The sequence below is a fragment of the Ammodytes marinus genome (genome assembly GCF_949987685.1).
Source record: "Ammodytes marinus genome assembly, chromosome: 13".
Taxonomy (NCBI): Eukaryota; Metazoa; Chordata; class Actinopteri; order Uranoscopiformes; family Ammodytidae; genus Ammodytes; species Ammodytes marinus.
Window position 1 is genome coordinate 21469273 of NC_137217.1, and position 21696 is coordinate 21490968.

Consider the following 21696-nt stretch of genomic DNA (forward strand, 5'->3'; position numbering starts at 1 on the left):
TATTTCAACAAAAGCACAATTCAACTTTTTTATCGTTATGTTTAGGAACTCAGAGCACCTTTCAAAGTTAGGGAAGGATTACATTCTTGATTTTGATAGTTAGAAGTAAACAGTAAGGAAACTGTCTAGTTTATCAACATTTCTTATTTTGCAATAAGAATACTGCACTTCCTTCACTGAAAAAAAAAGCCTGTGAGCATAATCCAGTAGAAGCAAAAACAAATAAGAATAGAATAATAATGAATATAATTGAAATAGAACAAGGTTGTAGATTGACATCTGCATTAAAGGCTGCAACGGTCCAAAGGATTATACTTTTTGGGGCGACCGTGGCTCAGGTGGTTAAGCGGGTCGGCCAACGATCCAAGGGTTGGCGGTTCGATCCCCGCCCGGCCACCTGTGTCATGGTTGTTGTGTCCTTGGGCAAGACACTTCACCCACCTTGCCTTGTGTGAATGTGTATGATTGCTGTATGTTTGAGGTGGTGGTCGGAGGGGCCGTTGGCGCTGAATGGCAGCCACGCTTCCGTCAGTCTGCCCCTGGGCAGCTGTGGCTACTATAGTAGTTTACCACCACCGGTATGACTGTGTGTGAACGAATTGAACCAGGAACCCTGTAAAGCGTCTTTGAGTGCCTAGGCAATAAAGCGCTATATAAAACCTATCAATTATTATTATTATTACTTGCAGTGTGGCTTCCTCGTAGGAATTTTATGGAAAATGTAACCGCTGACCATGCCCTTTTGAGCCCTCGTTTCAGTCAGCAAAAACTTGAGCCATGCTTGATAAGGGCTTTCAGCTCACCCTCTTCTGTGTCTGTGTCACTGCCAGTACATAATACAGTACTGATAAAAGTAAGGGCACCTGCTTTCACAGAATGAAGTGGAAGTACATGAAGTTAAGCAGAGGTTTCCAAGAATGTCACCAACCATTTTGGTGACGCAGATTTTGTGTGCCTTTATGCAGGGGCGGCCTTAACGATCTGGGGGCCTGTTTCAAGACCTAGTGTGGGGCCCCCCACTTATTTTTTTCTTTTCTTTGTTATTATTATTATTATTTATTTTTTTGTAAATAATTCTTGTGCATGCTTGTGCATACTCCCCGCAAAAAGAAAACAGATCGTAGAATCCAGTTGGTTCATAGATGGTTTATAACCCAAAGACAGTAGATTGGTCTGCAGACCCATGTTATATGATGGAGAGACCCATTTCAACAGATAAAGGGTGGATAGCTACTTTTTATGAACAGTATAGAATTTACACATTATAAATCTTATCTCGTATGTGTTGGGGCCCTAAAGGCTCATCATGAAGCACCTTAGACAGAGCTACTAATGCTGCTTTTTTATAATTTTGTATTTCTCCCCTACTATTTGAGGGAGCCATGATGATTTATTTCCTTATATTTAGGTTATTCCTTTTTGGACCCTGTTATTGACAGTGACTGAGCTCTTTGACAATGCGACATGAAAAGTAACTATGAGTATCTCTGGAGAGCCCCCTGAGCCCTTAGGCCCCTGGGCCGGGGCCCGGAAGCAAGCACAATAATTATTTATCACATTTTTTATTTTTATTTTTTTGGGGTGGCTAAGGCCGTTACTGCCTTTATGCCAACTATGTGAGGTTCTAATCAGACTCATTTTAATCTGTCATAGGCTGTACATCTAGTTACGAGGTCAAAGAGAGTATGTTTTTTGTTTTTTGTTTTGTCTCAGATGGAGGTGGATGAAGAATGTGTCCAGAGGGTGATGTCCCAGCTGAGCGGGGCCGTTACACATCTCCACTCTTTGGGCTTTGTCCACCGCGACATCAAACCGGAGAACATCTTCCTGTGTGATCGCTCTTGTCGTTGGGTCAAACTCGGTGATTTCGGCCTGTCCCGGGCCATCGGCTCCACCGTTCGCGCTGTGTGGTACGAGTCGCCCTTCTGTACCCCAGAGGTGGAGCCTGCCAAGGAAATGGAGAGGCTGGTGATGAGCGGGCAGTGGGACGGGAACGAAGAGGACTTGGAGGACATCTGGGTAACGGTGGAGCCTTGTATTGACAGCTGGGCCCTGGGTGTACTCATCTACTGCCTCTTAACCGGCTGCTTCCCCTGGGAGGAGAGCACACTCGACGACAGTGGCTACCGCAGATTCAAGGAGTGGTTTGACCGCGAGGCTGTCAAGGAAGAGAAGATGGAGAATGGCGGGTGGATCGGTGAGAAGGAGATAGACAATTACTCCGTCATTAGTGAAAAAAGCCAAAGGGACAACCCTCCTCCCTCACAGTTCCGGGGCTTCAGTTCGCTGGTGATGACTCTTTTCAAGGAGCTGCTCCACCCTGAGCCCAAACACAGAGGAAGCCCCGAGGAGATCCTGAGCTACCTGGGAGGACCATGGCTGAAGGCGACGGAGAGAGAGGAGAAGAGGAAGGAAGAGGAGGCAGAGAAGGAGGCCAGAATAATAAAAGAGGGTGGAGGGGTGGCAGAGGAGCTGATGAGGGAAGGACGAGGGGAGAGATAAGCTTTGTCGTGGTACAAATTGTTTCAGGGCCTGGGTTCGGGTTAGCAGGTTAATACCATGCTTGACCTCACGCTGCAATGTATTTTTGTGTATAAGTAGCCAATGGATTTTTATTTAATACAAATGTACTGTACTAAGGTGCTGTATTTTTAATAGACTGTATATTTCTTTTTTTATAAATATCCTTACGAAATGTTACCACTTCTGTTGTATATATTTCAGTGTGTGTGTGTGTGTGTGTGTGTGTGTGTGTGTGTGTGTGTGTGTGTGTGTGTGTGTGTGTGTGTGTCTTAAGGAAGAGTCAGATAATGTAAGGAAAGTTTGATATTTGAAAGAAAAACCATCTGTATTCCATCTGTAGTTCCATCTGTATTGTTGTCTTTTTTTCATCAGTTTTAAACACTGTACATTTGATTGTAAATTTGAATATTGTTATTGTTGTTTTTAACTCTGCCTTGTAAGGTGAGATTTAGTGCTTTGAAAGGCGCCTATAAATAAAATTAATTATTATTATTATTATTATTATTATTATTATTATTATTAATAATAATATAAAATAAAATAAATCCTTTTATTTACCTTACCTTCTCGTGTGTGTCCCTTTTATTTAAATTAAGGTAACATTTTAGTATAGTTTATTAGGAGTTGAAACTCTAAAAACACCAAAAACCTACACTTTACGCTGTAAAGACATACCCCACTGATAATATCGCAGCAATGCAGCACCCACCCGGACCTCAGGGTTTCTGATCTTGTTGACTAAAATATCAGTGTTTATGATCATCTTTCTAAGCTAGGGCAACTACCTCTTAATGGTTTAAGTCGTTGGTAATGACTAAAAAAATAAACTAAACTTGAAAGTAGATGTTTTAATAAACAAACTATTTAGAAATGTTTTGATTATAATAATTTAAAATGTTCATAACAACAAGACATATTGGCTTGAAAGGCCACACAGATATTTGTTAATTAAAAAACAGATATGGTGATCCTCCTTTAACATAACCTGCTTTGTTTTTTATTTAAATTTAAACAGATCAAGAAGGAAACCTACCAAAAACTGGAAGATAAAGAACATTTATCATTGACTTACAAACATTTGTAAAAGTCAACAGCCCTGTATTTATGTTTCATCTTGTTTAAGTTTAATGTGAGCTGAGCTATAAACCAGGTAATCAATTTTTATTTAAACATAATTACTTATTATTTGTGTGTAAATAATTAAATAAATAAGCAATTATATGATCACTGACAACTTATGAGACCTCTATAAGAGACTCTAAAGCCATACCTATGGAACCAAGTGACATCTCTGACGTGGTAAATTAACAGGTGCTGCACTTCTAAAATTGGACTGAACAATACAAGCCGATAGCGATCCCAGCGGGATCTTCTTCGAATGATGAGTGTTACAGACAGACCCCAGTCATTCTAACTGCAACAGGAGGGACATGATATTTATTCACACTGCCAATTATTTTCTATTTCATACTTGGATACATGATCGATTGGTGTCTGGGCAGTAAGTGAAAGTAAAAACAGCAGGTTGACCTCCATACTGTTCATAAGGACAGTTTTCACAGATGACAATAACTGAATGGAAAATCACCTGCACTCCTATAACACTGCCCCCCAAAGCATGCTTTGGACTTGCTTATAGCCACTTTGTTCACTCCTTCCACTACAGAATCATGCTATGATGTTAACAGCTTTCTGCCACTCTAATAAAATACACCTTCAATTGGGCTTTCTTTATACTGCAATGAGCAAAACAAGCATTAACAGACAACTTCATCGTCAGTTTTACTTTTCACTTTGCAGTTGCACAATTTCTTAGTGTCAATTTGGATGGGATCCCTGTTGGTAGCAAGCTGCTAATGTGCAGTGTGGTTGGGTGTGTATCTCTGCAGGGTATGTGCTAACCCTTGCTAACGGCCACTCCAGATGGATTTATAAATAGAGCCCAGACCCATCTATTTACAAACCATTCCCATCATCACCTACCTCTGACTATCTGTACTCAACAGCTTTCCAAATGCAAGTCAGGCAGCCTTGGCGCCCGCAGGCCTGTAACAGCACAATCTAGTGGAACACCGTGACCCATCTTGTCTGTTAACTCCCCCGTGTCTACTCTCTTTTTAATCTCTGCCCTTCTAGCTGATTGCTTAGCCCTAGCGTTTCTCTTCTCATGTCACTTAGTCCGTGTCTTTCCCTTTCATCTTTTTATCTGTGGTCATCTACAATGTGGAACCTTTGGTGACTGACTCCCTTTCATTCACTCAGCACAATTCTTGACGGTTGTCACCAGTAACATGAGTCAAGGACTACTTCCATAGATAGATAGATAGATAGATAGATAGATAGATAGATAGATAGATAGATAGATAGATAGATAGATAGATAGATAGATAGATAGATAGATAGATAGATAGATAGATAGATAGATAGATAGATAGATAGATAGATAGATAGATAGATAGATAGATAGATAGATAGATAGATAGATAGATAGATAGATAGAAAGAAAGAAAGAAAGAAAGAAAGAAAGAAAGAAAGAAAGAAAGAAAGAAAGAAAGAAAGAAAGAAAGAAAGAAAGAAAGAAAGAAAGAAAGAAATGTCCTTTTTCAGCAAAAGGGAAATTGTATTAGTGCCATAGTGATATTTGTTTACATTTAAACACTTGATAGCTCATTTAGTAACGGGTGTGTTTGTATGTGCTGTTTTCAGGGTAACAGATAAACAAGGCTCATGTGATACTTGGGTGGAGAGTGAAAGGCAGACCACAGGCTGACAAATATAAACACATGGTGCGGACCACAAAGACAACAGAGTGTCAACAAAAGGATGCTGGTCGAGGTGCAAATCTTTTCGAGATCCATGGGGACACCATAGAAGGAATGCTGAAATCAGGAGAAACAAGGACCGCTATACACGAGGACTGACTGACTCATTTTTGTCAGTCCAAATCACTACCGACCTGGAAACGTTTCTAAAGTTGAAAGACACACTCGCTTAAAGAAACCCAAGAACAGGTTTAGATTTTTACTCTCAGCAAGATTCCAATTTTATGCTACCTATATTAAGTGAAGCAAAGTTTGGCACAAAAACTTGTGTGGTGTCACAATCACTGCCCATAAATTGCTTCCAAATTTACACGTTAAATCAAGTTACCTTGTTTCTGTCTTTAGAAGAGGGTATCATGCTCTTTCAATGTTTATCTTACCACAGGCTACGTGGATAATCGTTAAGGAGACAACTAGCTGGAAAACGATGTTAGATGTTATAGATATTTCGACATATTTAGATATCTGATAAAATATGTCATATGGTCTGAGAATGATAGTGGCAAAAGCAGACACTGTTATGGGAGCCAGATTAATGTCCAGTCTGAAGGAAGTAAAAAGTTTGACTGCAGAGCGAAAAGCACTGCTGGGGGGGAGGGGGGGGGGGGGGGGGGGTCATTGCGAGGACTGGACTGCCAGACTCGGTTTTAAGGTTTAATGTGAAAATTAGGACTAGGTTTGGGGTAGTGTAAGGGTTGGGGTTAGGCAGTTAGTTGTGATAGTAAAGGTTAAGCTAAGGAGCAAAGGAATGCAATATGGGTCCAACAAGGGTCTTCACAGATGTAGAAATACAAGTGTGTGTGTGTGTGTGTGTGTGTGTGTGTGTGTGTGTGTGTGTGTGTGTGTGTGTGTGTGTGTGTGTGTGTGTGTGTGTGTGTGTGTGTGTGTGTGTGTGTGTGTGTGTGTGTGAGAGAGAGAGAGAGAGAGAGAGAGAGAATGTAACAGCTGGTTGAATTGCAGAGACTGTAAGACAAGTAGAGTGATGGAGAAGTGTGTCGGGGTGAAGAGGAGGTCGGTGACAGAGAAGGAATGTATTGCAGAGCTGGCATGCCTCATGCATTGCCGTCTAACTAATAAACAAGTCGAGAGATTACCATGTGTTTACTATCTGGCATGCCTGCCCAAACTGTTCTGCATTGCTTTTTATGTCTCTCCAACCACCTGGGTCCTTTACCTCTCTCCTGTCTTTCCCCCATTTATTCTTTTCTGCCCCCTATCTTTGCTCTCCACTCGCCCTACTAACCCCGGTTAGAGCAACGTGACCAGAGTGACAAGTTAATGTGTTCGAATGAAATATCGTACGTCTAAGCTTCTCTCCTCTTCTCTTTTGCTTGCACTGATCTGTCAAACTGTCATCGGGTGCGCTCAGTCGACCTTGTTAGGGCCATACGAAAGACTGTGTAGCCCAGATATGTCAAGGGGATGATGAGTGTCTCCCTCTTGACCTGACTAAACCTTCCTTAGGATGAGAGCCAGTGAGAAGTTTTGATTGTCCATGTCTGACACTGGGGGTATGTGTAGCAGCATTTCTATTAGTCAAGTCCATGGGAGCCGTTGCAGAGTCAAGTTTCGCTCCCAGTGCAGTGGGATGTTCCCTATGGACAGCATCTTTTAAACACAAACATCCTCTGGGACAATGGCTCAGGGAACTATGGCCTTGATCGCCACTTTCATCTTTGCACAGGCAACCACTTGGAATATTTGAAGGACTACTTAACGGATAACTGAGGATTGTTTTGTTGACACTCTTGTGTCTTCTGTTGTAACAACTATTTCTTAATGAAGACATATGAAGTAAAGTGTCAACACTTTTTTATTTCACAGCTGAAATGCAACAGTTGATTAATATTGTGTGAGATTAAGTATTTTTCTGTTTAACTGTTTACAGCTGTCAGGTTGTAATTGGGCTGCATCTACAGTATGATAAGTATTTTGAGTCTTGTCAACAAAATAGAGCAGATTTAGCTGGTGACAAATTATTTGTACTTTAGGCTTATTATGGATTACAAATTTATAGGATCTTCCTGGTGATGTCTTTTTTCATGGTATGGTCAACTAAACCATTTTTTCCGTAAAAATGTAAACGTCTCCTGTAAAGTCAAAACTTAGTTATAGGCCTAGTCTACCAATATCTCACTGAAAGTCTCATATAGCGTCCTACAGTCTCGGAGCAAGATTTATTGATTCAATTAGGGAGGTTAAACATGTTGGAATATGAGACTGTCACTGACTATTAGTTCAGAGATAAATTGACCTGGGTTAGGGCGACTTATATTCCTAGGGCTTAAGTGAGTAACTTCTGTTCTGTAGTGTAAGAGAAACGCAATGACAGAACATCACTCACTTGATAGTACTGCATGGTCTATATTGTACATGACTGTATGCAGAGGCCGAAGATCATATTCTATGTGCAGTGCTCCACCTGCTGGTTATATAAAGTAGCACTGTAGTCAGATTCAAGGCCCACTTGAATATAATCTGACAGGACACAGTGTGGCTGTATACCTGTCTAATAAATGATCTGCTCAAGAAGGCCAATAAAAATGGCAAAAGTCTTCACCTTAAAGATTTATCAATGTGTGGCTGCATGCTGTACTTTCTATTTTTTACGAGATTGTGGCAGAGAAGCAATTGAAAAGAAAGAAAACTATGAAGGTAAGGAGCACAGGGGGAGGGGGAGGATGATGAGGAGGGGGAGGGAGAGGTGGAGGAGGAGGGAGAAAGAGAAGGAGGGAGGGGAGAGAACAGAAGAGAAGACAAAAGATTCATAAAACAAACGCAGTTGTGGACGACCGCAAAAGTTGTGAGTATGAGTTAATTCTCCTCCTTTTTCACCTGATTTTACCACATGCTGTAGGAAATAATAGAGGAGCATCCGCACACACTCGATACCTCACATCCAAAGATACTAATGGAAGGTTATCTCCTATTGATTAGATGTAAACATGGAATGTGAAGAGCGATCGCTTGGCTGATTAACTGATTCACTTCAGGATTTGATGTATACTTTTTAAATTATGTGATGTGTGGTTGCATACAGAGCTCAGCAAGTGCAAGCGTTGAAAAAAACATGTCAAAAACAGATCAACATAGGTATGCAGTATTGAGCTAAGCCAGGACAATCCTAGAAGTCTAAATACTGTAATAGCAAATGCATGACTCTGGGATGATTGGAGAAGAAGGGAAAGACACAACTTGTGACAACACTGTCACACCCAGAAGGGACTGGTGATGATCAGTACAGTGGGAAAGCAGCGATATGTTCAATGAAAATAAAGCTGGGGAAGAATGTGCGACTGTACCAGAGGAGGGGCGGAGGGGTTTCTCAAATAGGGCACAAAAAAAAACACACATTCTTTTGAGAGAACTCACATCTTGGACTCCAAAGTTGCACTGACACATCACGAGAGGAATGATGCAGGGCGGGAGAGGAAAGGGGAGAAAGAGTTAGAAACGGATGAGGGAAGGAAGAAAAACAAATCCACAAAGGTAAAAAAAAATAAAAAATTGTTATTTAAAACATTTTCATTTTATAGTTCTTCCACTGCAACTTTATCTAGTTGTTTACAGGCATTCCAAAGTATACGAGAATATACTGCAGGACAAATTATTCCAGAGAAAAATGACATCAGGGTGACATATGGCGATGACAACTTGTCTGTTATCCAAAACATAGCAGCACTGTCTGTGTTTTTAGCTGGAGCCAAAGCTGAAAGGGGGGAAAACATGACGGCGTCCAACGTTGGGAACATTTATATGCCGAGATTAAAGGAAACATAAACAGCACAAAAATCTTGTGCGAGGATATTGAACAGTTCCACTCTGTGAAATCACCCTGACTCTTTTCCTCTCCGGTTTCCTCCAGCTCGTAAAGCTTACCTCTTACAAGTTGCAGGAAATGGGCGCCCTTCCAGTGGTCCTGCTCCTCTGCAGTTTCCACGGTAATGCTGCCAAACAGAACACACAAATCATCTTGTTTAATTACGGTTGAGTCGCTGTGTGTTTGTTTTCTATGCTGCGAAACACTCCCCTCATGTGGTTTCTGTTCCACAGCGTTCGCAGCTGTAGCCCAAGCCCAGCAGGCTGGTAATGCTCTCCTATACTCATAAGTCACACTTCAGATCATGACCGGTTATGTTGCATGACATCTGTCAGTCTGTGAGCCAGTGCAATGGGTCACCGGTAAGATGTTTTCCCACACCTGATCGTGTTTTTTCTTCTTTCCTCATTTCTAGAGAGCTCTGAGGCAACTCCCAGCCTGTTGCCAGGCGGTGAGTGACAGCAGATCGGCAATGACCTCTGACCTGCCTCAAGGCCAGGAGGCTCCATGAACTGCTGCGCAAAACAAAATGTGTTTCATCTTTTGTGATTGTAATTGATACCATTTCAATGCGGTTCACCATCTTCTCTCTCTGCAGACTGTAGGGAGGAGATGTACCCTTGCACCAGGATGTATTCCGTTCATCGACCCCTCAAGAGATGCATCGGAGCACTTTGCCTCTACAGGTGATCTGCCATTTACCTGCAAAGTGCACCAGTGAATACAGCATTAGCTTTTCTTGAACACACCTATTGCAGAGGTTAAAAGTATAACTAAGTAGCCCACTCAGTTGATTTATTGGAGTAAAAGTATTGACATCACACTGTAGAAATACTCCATGAATAGTCATTCTGTTTAATTTGATTTAGTTGCATGATAGTAATCATCTGAAAAGAGTTATTCATATTTATCAATCCAAATTTAAGATATTAATGTAATTTAAGTAATATAACCTCTTTTAGAAATTCAGTTTATATGAAGCGGGCTATGCTATGCTATGGTTCTTATGACACAGTAAGTATTTTGAACCAATCAATGCAGTTCTTTGCCCAAACATTCTATAAAAAAAATTACGGTTGCCATGGAGATTGTTTAATACGTCACGCCCACGCAGTCCGGTCAAACTGTGTAGACAGTAAAATAGCTGTTTTCTTCGAACTAAGTTTTATAGTATTTATAAACATTTTTTTTCAATCTGATTTTTGTAAAAGCTTGTTGAGACACCCAACTTTGATATCATGAATTGATTTTTTACTATTTTTGACCAGGTTTCCAGAGGCTTTAAAGCCCTGGACATATGGTTTTACAATTATTGTTGACAATACACTTTCATGACAATATAGGCAATAATAAGTTGAGCATAAACACATCTTATTTTTTTTAATTTTTTAAGAATTGTATCACTACTGCTTCATCAGGATGGTGTGACTGGTTTAATAAAAAGTATGATTGACAGAGGCCTATCAGCACACATGACTCTCAACTGTCATCAGACTTTTGATTCAAATGTTGCTGAACAGTGACCCGCCCACATATACTGTAGAGTGAGAGAGACAGGGATACAAAGCAGAAATACAAAAAAATCTTATGTGTAACAACCAAAACGGTTCTAACTTTGGCAGAGAACAAACAGTGTGTCCATGTCAGGCTCCAGTGCTCATAATAATAAGCTAATTGAATAAATGAAATTCCAGGGCCTTTTAGTCAAAGCAATTTAGCATTATAAGCAAAATGTGCTCAAAATGAAGAAATAATGCAGAAAAACAGCTATTGTTGGGGACTTGATTGATATTACTGATGCATTCATTGTAAATCAGTGTTTAAATGTTGCAGCTGGAGCTCATTTACACTACTCTATTTACTGTCAGTCAATTTAATATTTGAAAAAAATCATTTACTGGTAACGTTTGAAGTTCATATCTGCAAAGTAAAAATAGCTACATATGTCATATAATGTAGTGCAATAAAAGTATTGGCAATAAAATGTAAAGTATTTTGAGAGTACTAGTATCTCAAAATCATAAATGTGTTCAGTACTCGAGTAAAGGTGCATTGCTGGTAAGATCAGTATGATGTTTTAGTCATTGCCTGTCACACTGCGTTAAACTGTGTCTCTACATCTCTTTTCAAAATACCCATGATGTTAATGTTTCGTCCTATTTCTGCCGCAGCCTTTCTCGTGTCTATGTGATCAACAATGAGATCTGTGTGAGGATAGTGTGCCCACAGGATGAGTACCTAAAGGGTGAGATCTCTCTACTACAAGAAAAACAAGCTTGAAATTTAGTGCATGATCACACCTTTACGGAAAAAAATCTGTCTTTTTGCACATTACAGCTGAGCTGTGCAGAGAGCTGTCCGGGTGGCCAAAGCGTGCTAAGAGGTCATCTAATAGGCAACGCTGTCGCAATCGCCGTAGCAACTCCAAAACCTGGGCAAACAAGGCCTGATGTGACCACCAGTGAGGATTGAGACCCTTAGAGACACAAACCAAGAACGTTGTCATAAAAACAGCCCATAACACCATAAATCCACCGCTCAACACCTGGGGGTCTTTTTCTCTCGTCTTCACACATACACCCACGTGCGCTGCTGAGTCATATCTGTGTTTATGTATTAGTCTTTTGTGTGAATACTGAAGGTGTGCTCATTTCATCTATGCGTTGTTGGACACAGATCATGTCTTTCATGGTTTACGACCCATTTAAGGTACTGTAGTAATGGGCCTATAGCAGAGTCATTTCGTTGTACACTATGCACTATGTACACTATGTTGTGGATTGGAAAGTACTCACAATCCAATATTATATGCACTTTTGTATCCAAGAAAAAAAAAATATAACTTCAATTGTTTATTGAGTTGTTTATTGATTAATTTTTCTTCACTCAGTTAATTCAGGAGAAGAAAAATAAATGACAAAATTAAAATGATGTTCATTGAGTGATATCTTCATGTTTCTCTTTGCATGTTAATTTCCATATACTGTACATTTCCATACACACATAAAGTTTGTATAACAATTAACATTTGGTAAACAAGCAGATCATTTAAACAGTAAACAAACACTGACAAACATATTCAGGGCTTTACCCAGTGTGTTCCAATCAACATCCATCATCACGGTCATCAGTCACAACACAGGTGCATGTGATATCAGTGCAACATAATCCCTCGCTTGGTAAATAACAATATCACTACAAAACACTGCATCAAACACAGACTGGCTTGGTTCCACATTGCATTTGTCTGCATCCGAATACCATTAATAACATTATTCCTTAAGTTAAGATGGAATTGAAGTTCACAGTTAAAACTTGTTTGTACAGTACAACATGCTCTCCGACCTGACCCCCTTCACGTGAAGGATTAAGGAGATGAAGCTCTCCCCAGACTGACAGGGCAGGAACACAGACCTGTTCATTGAGCAGGAGATAGGTCATGACCTAAATGACTCACCAGTCACTGCTGTAACAGCTGTGCTGAGAAGAGATTACATAACATGGACTAAATCACCTCGGTTTCCCCTTGAGACAAAGATAAAAAAGACTTGATGCCTTGCTTTCTTTCGCTAACACCCTACCGCGTCCAGCATTCCTACTGAGCACTGGGGCCAGGACCCATCCCCGGTGAAATATGTGTTCAACGGCTGCAGTTAAGTTTGATATCTCCATTTGACAGGACGGGAATCACCTATGACAATAGGTCCGTTTTTATTAGTTATTAATAAGTATTTAGTTCCATGGTCGACATTACCCTGCCATTAGGAGTTTATACTAGGCGAGTCTAATGGCCAGTCACTGAGTCTGGGACGTGAGCGTTTTAGAAGATATGATCGTTTTCAAGACATGTGACTGATGGAATACATCGTGACTTGATGAAGTTCACGTGGGGGAAGTGCAATCAATATGCAATGTGTTCTATGCCCGCCTTAGATTTAACTAGTATTTGAAAAGAAATGTAAAAAAAAAAAAAAAGAAAAAAAAAAAAAACTTTACAAGGGTATGAAAAGAAAGGGGCTATCTACTCTAATAGCAAAATGGGATGGGACGGGAGTCACTCTTCCGGGATTTGGATGGGAGAGGACTGTTATAAGATTGGGACGGTATGGAACAGTAAAATCCACTCTTGTGTCTTCTTTTAATCTCCCTTGAGATGATTCTGCAGAGCCACAAGAGCCCACTAGTTAGTGCTAGAGAGCACATCTGCTCTGTGAATCAGCTACTGCTAAACAGAAACCTTTCAAGTAAAATCCTTTCGTGGTAAACTTCACTGTAACCTAAGTCTAAGATTTAAACAATCCCTGCGTTAAATGCAGACTTTATGCATTACTAACTACTTAGACGACTGGTTTCCCAGTCAGTGCATATAGTCAGTCCCACTGCTTGGGGACTTTGAGAGAAATAAGCTACAGTACATACAGGTGACAATATCAATTACAATAACAACAAACTACTCACTATATATACATTTAAAATAAATAGTCTCTGTACATAAAATCCATTAATATTACATGTTTTTTTAGATTTCATCATTAGATGTTTGTAATTATGTCCCCCTTGATCATAATTATTTTACGTATACTCAACGATAGAAATGAGAACAATAAAGCATTGAGAGGAGGAGAACAACGGGCAAAGGCAGAATTAAAACAGGTAATGTGGATTAATAGTGTGATGAGTTGGTGGAGTTCTACATCTTTCAAATTAAGACTGGACTGTGAGGTCTGGATGTAACTCTGGCTTCGAACAAAATTCATGAGGAACTGAGCTAAAATGAAACAAACTAGTTGATGGGGTTACCCTGCTTGGCAGGGAGAGATACAGGACCCCAAAGAGTTGCAAAGGAGCTGCATACATTTACAGAGAGATAAGAGGGAGAAAAACAAAATGAATCTCTCCTCACTTTGGGGATACCGAGTCAAAGTCTCCCCACAGGTCAGAGCTGGCTGTGGTGGCAGCGTCCAACGGGGCCGCTGAGTTGGAGTTACTAGCGTCCAGGTCTAGCAAACAACCTGGTGGGTAAAGAAAGTTTTAAAAAAATTAAAAAATGATATATATATATATATATATATAAAATGCACCTCTGAAATGGTCACAAACTTGATGTTTTCAATCAGTCAGGATTTAAAGACTTTTATTGTAAATTCCCCTAAAAGAAAGTCGGTATCGTATGAGTCATTTCACCTCCTAAAGGTACGAACACACTGCACATCGCCGCGCGGCGAGTTTACATAGAAAGTCAATGTATTTCGAGCGCCACCGCGCGAATCGGCGGCCGGCGGCGAGCGGATCACGCGGCGCGGCCAGGGGCGGCGCGGCGCGAATGCTGCGGCCGCCGCAGAAGTTGAAAATATTGAACTTTTCGCCGCCGGCCGCGCCGCGATAGCCAATCAGCGTTGAGCTCCTCCCGACATCACTCGGGTGAGTCTGCTGAGCTACAAGACACGTGAAACCTGGCTGGCGGTGCAGTCGGGAAAGGAGGGATGAAGGGAAAAAAGAAGGAAAAGACAGAGAGACATGGAGAGAGAGAGAGAGAGAGAGAGAGAGAAAGTTCCAACACATCGATAAAATGTATGACAGCAGTTTAATGAGACACCTTTTAGTAAAAGGAGCAAGGAATAGACTCACATTATAGAAGAGAGAAGGAGAGAAAGCCAGGGAAGATGTACTGCAGATGAGTGAATATGCAGAGACAATAAAAACTAAATACGACAACTGACACTTCCAAACATTTCCCTAAACATCTGAAAATCTGTTTGGGTTTTCTCTACATGTTGATATGCCGGCGTGAATGTGTAGCCTATATGCACGGCCATGGATACATATGTGCGTGTGTGTGTGTGTGTGTGTGGGCGGGTTGTGTGTGTATGTGTGTGTGGGCGCATGTGTGGGTGTGTTTACGAAGCTTGGGTGGCAGGTGGCGGGGAGAAATGTGTGAGAGGTGCAGTGAGACCAATACAAGGGCCGATGGCAGAGATGATGAAGGCAGAATAGCCTACTTCAGAGACGCTCCCAACAAAAATAAATCAGTGAGGATGACGACGATGATGAGAGAGATGTAAATAGCTGGAAGAAACTGGGGGTGCCCATTCAATGAGTCATCGGGCGGCGGGCGGCGGCGGACACAAATGAGCCAAAATGATCACGCGGCGCGGAACCTGCGATTCGCGCGGCCAACCGCCGCGCCGCGCTGTGCAGTGTGTTCGCACCTTAAGAAGACTGACATTTTCTTTTGCTAAAGCCATTTTCCTCATTGTATCTAACCACGGTGATACCTTCAGTATTATATGCTGTGGTCTTGTGAAAACGTCCACCCAAACACAATGGATTTGAGAGTTTTATTGGCTGCAGAAATCTTATAGATCTCAGCACATGATACTGAAAGTATGTGCATGGCTAAATACCACTAGAGAGATTGAAATAAATCAATATCATTGGCAGTGTAAAAGCATCTACATTACCAATGAAGACAGGAAAAATAATGATTTTTAAAGGAGCGCTCCAGCATTTTATGACTGGAGTCCACCTGTCTTGGCTGGTTCTTATACTGTAGGTCTTCATAACATTGCATTCATCACAGTCTCTGTAAAAGCTGTGGATACAAGTGCTCCACTGGAAACAGCTTTACAACAGACACCATTGGGGCCAAAGAAATACAAGCTTTCAACAAAGTAACTTTCCTCTGATTAATATTGACATGGAACCATCATTCTGTGTGACTTCCGAGTTGCCATAGCAACGTCACACTGAAACTAAAACAGGGACACCAATCTGAATTTCCACTGTATATGGAAATAAAGCTGCGCTCCAATGGATTACTGGGGAAACAATGTTTACCTTTGTTTTTACTTGAATTGGACAATAAAATCAAGATTGAGCTAATTTGCTTTAAGTGGAGCGCTCGGGTGGACTATCTCTAAAGTAACAGTTGCGAGTATACAATGCTATGCTGACTCATACTGTAAATTTGGTGGCCAAAAGAACAACAATGTGTCTCTTATCACAAGGAAAACGTTGTCCATTACTCTAAAGCCTCTCCACCCTGAAGTGTTCCATACCTGTGTCACTTCCTCCTTCGTCCAGTTCTGTGTTATCATTGGTGGATTGCAACGAAGGGGGTGGGGCTAACTTGCCCCCAGGAGGAGGTGGAAGAAGCCCAAAGCCTCCTGAACTCTGTGGGCGAGACCTGTCCCTCTTTTTTGATTGCTGGAAAAAGAACAGTAAGGGGAATCCAAAAATTGGGTGAGTGTTAGTGTTATATACAGGAGTCACTTTGCAGGGTTTAATTTGTTAAGAGATAGTATTGTTGATTTGGAACAATACTATCGTTGTAAAATTGTAAAAATCAGAGCTATATTAGAGTTACTTCACAAGTCCTCCACAAGTTTTACAAAGACCCTTCTACAGCCTCATCTTGCTTTGGAGAGACTAAAACACTAAAAGCAATTTTTCCTGTTCCAGTTATAACAGCAAGCTTATAAGAATAACATGTAATGGACATAAGGTTACCCCAATATTGAGAGTAATGGTCTGCCCTTCTTTGAAGCCCAGGTCTAGTTTAGGTGTGTTGTCAGGAACCAGCGCCTGCTTACTGAATTCTTTTTCCTGTTTCACCCACCTGGAGAAGACGAGGGAGGGAGACGGATGCACAGGGAATAAAGGCGGAAGGAATAAAAATAGAGTAATATACTAGAATACATAAACTCACTACTGAATTAGTGATTGCCACACTATGAAGCAGCAGCTGCATACTTGAAATGGTCCTGAAGTGCAACGTTGAAGTCAAAGGCATCACCTCGGTCTCCAAAGCCAATCCCTATGAACGCACTTCGGCCTGCGAGAGAAATGAACATGGGATTTAGTTTGAAATATTGCACACAATAATAACAACAATCTGTACACTACAATAAAAAAATGTAAGAATTATTTTCTGGGGTAAATTATGAGCACATTTACCAAATAGTGATGGCTACGCAACAAACAGTTTACCCACCACTGTCATCCTGGATGCGGAGCACAAAGTACCGGCTTGAGTCACTGACTGTTTCTACTGTGAGGCCAGGATACTCGTCCACTGGTGCTTGGGCAAAAAGCTCCCCTGTAATTGACAAGAAAAGAAACATGTTCATTCTCTATATTTGGCAAAATAGTCCAGTGAGTGGATATTTGGGATCATGAAGAGACATTTACTAAGCCTTCAGATTCAAGAAATTAAAGTTTAAAAAAGAAATGTATCGTAAAAAATATGCAAGATGGATCCCAATTTCCGTAAATGACATAAAAAAAACAATCCTATGTAAGATTTAGTGAAAGGACAATAAGCATGCCAATACATTGACACAGAAGCATACCAAAAGAGATTAATCAGCCTTTTTTCTTTGAATATAAACTGCCTGCTCGGACATGGTCACCTTGGAATAGACGAATAAGAACAGTGAAAGGAGATGGATAATAACACAGTGAAATGATTTATAACGGCGGCACTGAGACAAACAATTGCCCTGCTCTGTCTGCTTCTCCCTCACCAGAGATTTTGTCTTCTAGTTTCACGGTAACCAGTTTGCCCCGGGCCGTCACACGCATGCGTCCTGTCCAGTCGGGAGCATCCAGCTTCCAGTCAGCCGCCCTGGGACATAAAACACAGGAGACAGAGTGATGTAGGTGAAGTGGTGACAGTGGTTTATTGGGACTAATGTTGGGACCGTGTGGGGCAAGAAAAAAAGGAGACAGGAGTTGAGCAGATTCGCTGTTGTTATGATTCGTCCAAAACTCAAGACACTATAGCATAGCTCTACACTGGCTCTTTTCTGTGTGAAGTAAACGTGACTAAGACACCAGATGGGCATTTCACTCAGACCTAAGGCTGCAATATTACATCATCACCCTTACTCACTGGTTAACCAATTATGTGTCTCATGGGTCTCGGGCCTGTGCTACTGTTTGGTTGGTGTTGTGTCGACTCAGATGCAGCTGTGGCGGGTCAGCCAGTGAAAATTGTGTAAACAATTCAATGTCAACCTCTGAAACAAACAACAACAGCAGATTTACTGCACTGTGACCTGAAAGTGTGTCAGCACGGACAACACTGTCTTGCTGTTGGATTATTCACGTCAAAGCCCCTTGTTATTTAAACAGCATCGACCCTGCTGAAGTGTCCTTGAGCATGACTACAGCTCAAGCTCCAGGGATGCTTTATATCTTTTTGCTCACACAAGCATGATGGGAATCGCTGGAGCAAAATGAAGCATCAATATTACCGAGCTAGGTGTCCGATAATTTCACTTTGATGTTTAAAGCAGTGTTTAGGCTAAGCAGAAATGTACGTCTCCTCTGAGGGGCCTTTGGACGAAAGCACACTAACACACGGACACTGACGGTAATTTAGTTTACTCAGTCCATCCCTGTCCCTCAGTAACATATTTTCCATAATGACCTTGTAACACAAAGACAACCAGCACAAAAAACTACCGCCGCTGTCACAAAAGGCTGCTTGATTATAAAGGGATGAACTCGGGAGGTAGGTCGCCGAGGCAACGGCTCCAAACGGCTACAACTCGCGGATGCAGGGTCAGAAAACTCTCGCCTTCTTCAGGCCGCTGCTCTCTCCCTCCCTCACCTGATAGCCCGGTTTGATGCTCTCGGTGGGATTCGGTAAACGTTAACTTCAGGTTTGACACAGAGAACCGACTCGTACTCGGACTGACCCTCGGTCGCCATCTTGACTTCTGCTAAATCGGTGCACGCCGCCGGTGGTGGTGGTGGTGGATGCGGTGACGGTGAGAGTGGCGTGTCAGTGCGGCTTTAACGGCTACGTGACCGTAATACGCGTAGTATTTGCGCACGAACAGTCGACACTTCTTCACTGCTACAGTTTAACATATAAAGAGCAGTTTACTTATTATGGGTAGCCTACTCCTGCTGAGGTTTGTTTCATGCAGTGAAATCACTAGCCAAAAAAACAGATAGAAAATGTAATAATAATTTAAAAAAAATAAACTGCCAAATGATGGGCCACATCCATCTTTTTTTCATTCTTATAGGCCTAGGCCTAGTCTAAGAAAGACTTAGGCTACTTTCACGTATTTTATCGAATAGCTTACAAATTAAAATGGCCCCATGACATTTAGGCTAAGTTTAAAACAATAATGTAGGTTAAAGCATACAACTGCAATGTGTCCATAGGCCTACTACTAGGCTATTAAGTATCACTAGATTATTGTGCTAATCATTAGATTAGCATGCCCTGTAGGCTATTGCTTTCTGACCACATTTAGGCCTAAGCATTGGGATTTTTAGAAAGACATAATTAATTTGAGGAAAACAAACAAACAAGCCAAAATACATCTTAACCATAGCCTACAGTTATGAGGCGTTTAATGGGGCCCTTGGTAGCTTGGGGCCCAAGGTCTACTCTACGGCCTATAAACTACCTTTGCCTAATGCTAAATCTCCTGCATGTAGCCCACCAGACTGGTAAAGTAACAAAAGCTGTTGCGTCTCTCCCATAATGCATAGTTTGGACTACTGTTATTTTACGTCTATCCCCACTTAATAAAATAATAATATTTTAGTGAGGGTAACCACCTGCAACATCATAGCACGTCCATAAAATAAACTTACATCAAGAACACAAACCAATTTTGCATTGTATAGCCTATTATTTTATTTTATTTTTATTTGCACAGAAACAGCAAGCAGCACCCTAAATGATACAAGCCTTGCCATAACTTCAAAGCTTTTCTCAGTTTTTCTCATTCTCAGTTTATCAGCTGTAGTGAGCGACCAACGCCCGCATTTATTTTACTCTGCAGGCTTAATGCTAAAACCAGAGGAGGTCACAGATGCTTCACAGTCCAAGAAGCTTGAAGGCATCTCTGAAATCTTCTGTTTCACAGGGCTGAGAAAGAAAGACAGGAAGGAAACTCATTGTGAGTATTTAAAAACAAGTCATTATACTGTAAGTTTGACCCTGTCCTTTTGGTTGCAGGATGGTAAATATTCTACCTGGAGGATGCGGTTGAGTTTTCTAGTAAGGCGAACAGAGTTTTGGTGCAGCTCTTCCCAGGCCTTGAAGCCTCTCTGCTTACAAGCCACAAAGGTCTGCCAGCAATAGAAGAAGTCTGAAGAGAGTGGAAAAAAATTAATGACAGTCACAGAGACATCGTCATACATCTTTGGCTATAGAATCATAAACACATCTGATCCGTCTTCATACATCTACTTTGTATACAATACATCGACTTATCCCTCTACCTTTGTAACTCATAATGGTGATCTGCACGCCGGCTTTTTTCAGCATTCTTAGGCCCTCTCGTTCAAGGCTGTCCTCCATGTCACAGAAGTAAAGGCGGGAGACGAAGATCCTGAGGCGAAGGTTGGGCGTCTGCTTGAGGAACTGGGTGAGTCTGATGGAGCAGTTGGAACAGGGAGACCATGAGCAGAACCAGGTGATGGAGTAACTCAGCCTCTTCTCTCCGGGACCTCCACACCCCCACAGACCAGGGCACAGGGCTCCCAGGTAGCGCAGGAACAGCAGCTATGGAGAAAAACGAGAAGGTAGAAAATAAGAGATAAAGTCACCTTACTTCAATTGTTATTTTCTGCCTCTCCCCTGAACAAGGCCTTTTCATTTGCTCCCTGCATTACTTACCTCTACATGGCAGCCGCTGCGATTGCGGAGGTGTCCAAAGTCAAAGGTCATTGTGTCTGGCCCCACTCGCCTCTTCACTACAAAGCAGAGGTATGTCTCGTGCCGGCCCCTTGCCCAGCGCACGTTCTTGTAATGGTAGATGAACTTTTTTTGTTGCAAAAGCACACTGAGACAAAGGGGAAAAAGAGTCCCTTTTTATTTGCTAGTGACATGTGTTGCAGGTAGAACAGAAAAATGCACTACAGTGGGTAAAGTACAGCTAAAATAAAGAATATTTAAACTTTTCTTTTTAAAGATTAGATCCCTTTACAAAATGTATCAGCCGACATTTGATTAGTAATAATGCCATTCTCAAATCTTTAGTGACACAATCTCAGTAGTATTTTGCAAATGTACTAATTTTATGGCGGGAAAGTCTTTGACAAATTATGTTTTAATTCCACAAGTTAGCACGTTGTTTAGCTCATGTAAAATCCGTGGTTAACCAAATGTGAGTGATGGACAGTCAGAAACAACTTACATTCACTCCTCTCACTTTCACAACGTTTAAAGAAACCAGAATAGTTGTTCAATTAATAATGAAACCTCAATTGAGAGTGCTCAGGGGTGACATAGTGTCATTATTCTTGAAACAGATGTCCACCAAAGAATATCTTCAGTGGGAAAGTATCAGCATGTGCAAAAATCTTTAAGACGTTTACATTTTTATTTTTTATCATAGTATGAATGTGTAGTCATTATAAATATGTGTCAAATAGAAAGACATTTATGACATAAACAAATGCTCACCTGTCTAGCTTTGTAATCATTTCGAAAGACGCGCTTTGTCACTCTGGCGGACGTGATGGCTAATAATATGAGTGAAGGTAAATGAGAAAGAG

The 21696-nt window shown here is 41.3% G+C and overlaps 4 protein-coding genes across 4 annotated transcripts in view; 2 read left to right on the top strand and 2 right to left on the bottom strand.

Annotated features, from left to right (window-relative positions):
• sbk3 (SH3 domain binding kinase family, member 3) overlaps window positions 1-2502 on the top strand; it is a gene marked incomplete at both ends in the record, with an annotated part of 12061 nt that extends 9559 nt beyond the window's left edge. The window contains one exon of the mRNA XM_080039595.1: window positions 1714-2502. Within this exon, the coding sequence (XP_079895721.1) occupies window positions 1714-2502 (789 nt within the window). The remainder of the gene's footprint in view (window positions 1-1713) is intronic.
• A 3825-nt stretch (window positions 2503-6327) lies between these two features.
• On the top strand, window positions 6328-12090 carry mfap5 (microfibril associated protein 5; the record flags this gene model as incomplete). The annotated part of the gene is made up of 8 exons (XM_080039596.1): window positions 6328-6376; window positions 8734-8834; window positions 9211-9286; window positions 9399-9431; window positions 9581-9616; window positions 9764-9851; window positions 11337-11410; window positions 11503-12090. 8 exons carry the CDS (start codon window positions 6328-6330, stop codon window positions 11613-11615), a joined length of 570 nt encoding a protein of 189 aa, XP_079895722.1. The 3' UTR covers window positions 11616-12090.
• Window positions 12091-14064: 1974 nt separating this feature from the next.
• LOC307259761 (adaptin ear-binding coat-associated protein 1-like) lies at window positions 14065-18882 on the bottom strand (the record flags this gene model as incomplete). Its single annotated transcript, XM_080039732.1, has 7 exons — window positions 14065-14177; window positions 16224-16371; window positions 16675-16783; window positions 16918-16999; window positions 17159-17263; window positions 17691-17791; window positions 18782-18882. The coding sequence occupies 7 exons, from the start codon at window positions 18880-18882 to the stop codon at window positions 14065-14067; spliced, it is 759 nt and encodes a 252-aa protein (XP_079895858.1).
• A 1058-nt stretch (window positions 18883-19940) lies between these two features.
• aicda (activation-induced cytidine deaminase) lies at window positions 19941-21696 on the bottom strand. Its single transcript, XM_080039733.1, has 5 exons — window positions 21605-21696; window positions 20816-20981; window positions 20419-20701; window positions 20170-20285; window positions 19941-20062 (listed from the first exon to the last, which is right to left on the bottom strand). The coding sequence occupies exons 1-5, from the start codon at window positions 21622-21624 to the stop codon at window positions 20012-20014; spliced, it is 636 nt and encodes a 211-aa protein (XP_079895859.1). The 5' UTR covers window positions 21625-21696; the 3' UTR covers window positions 19941-20011.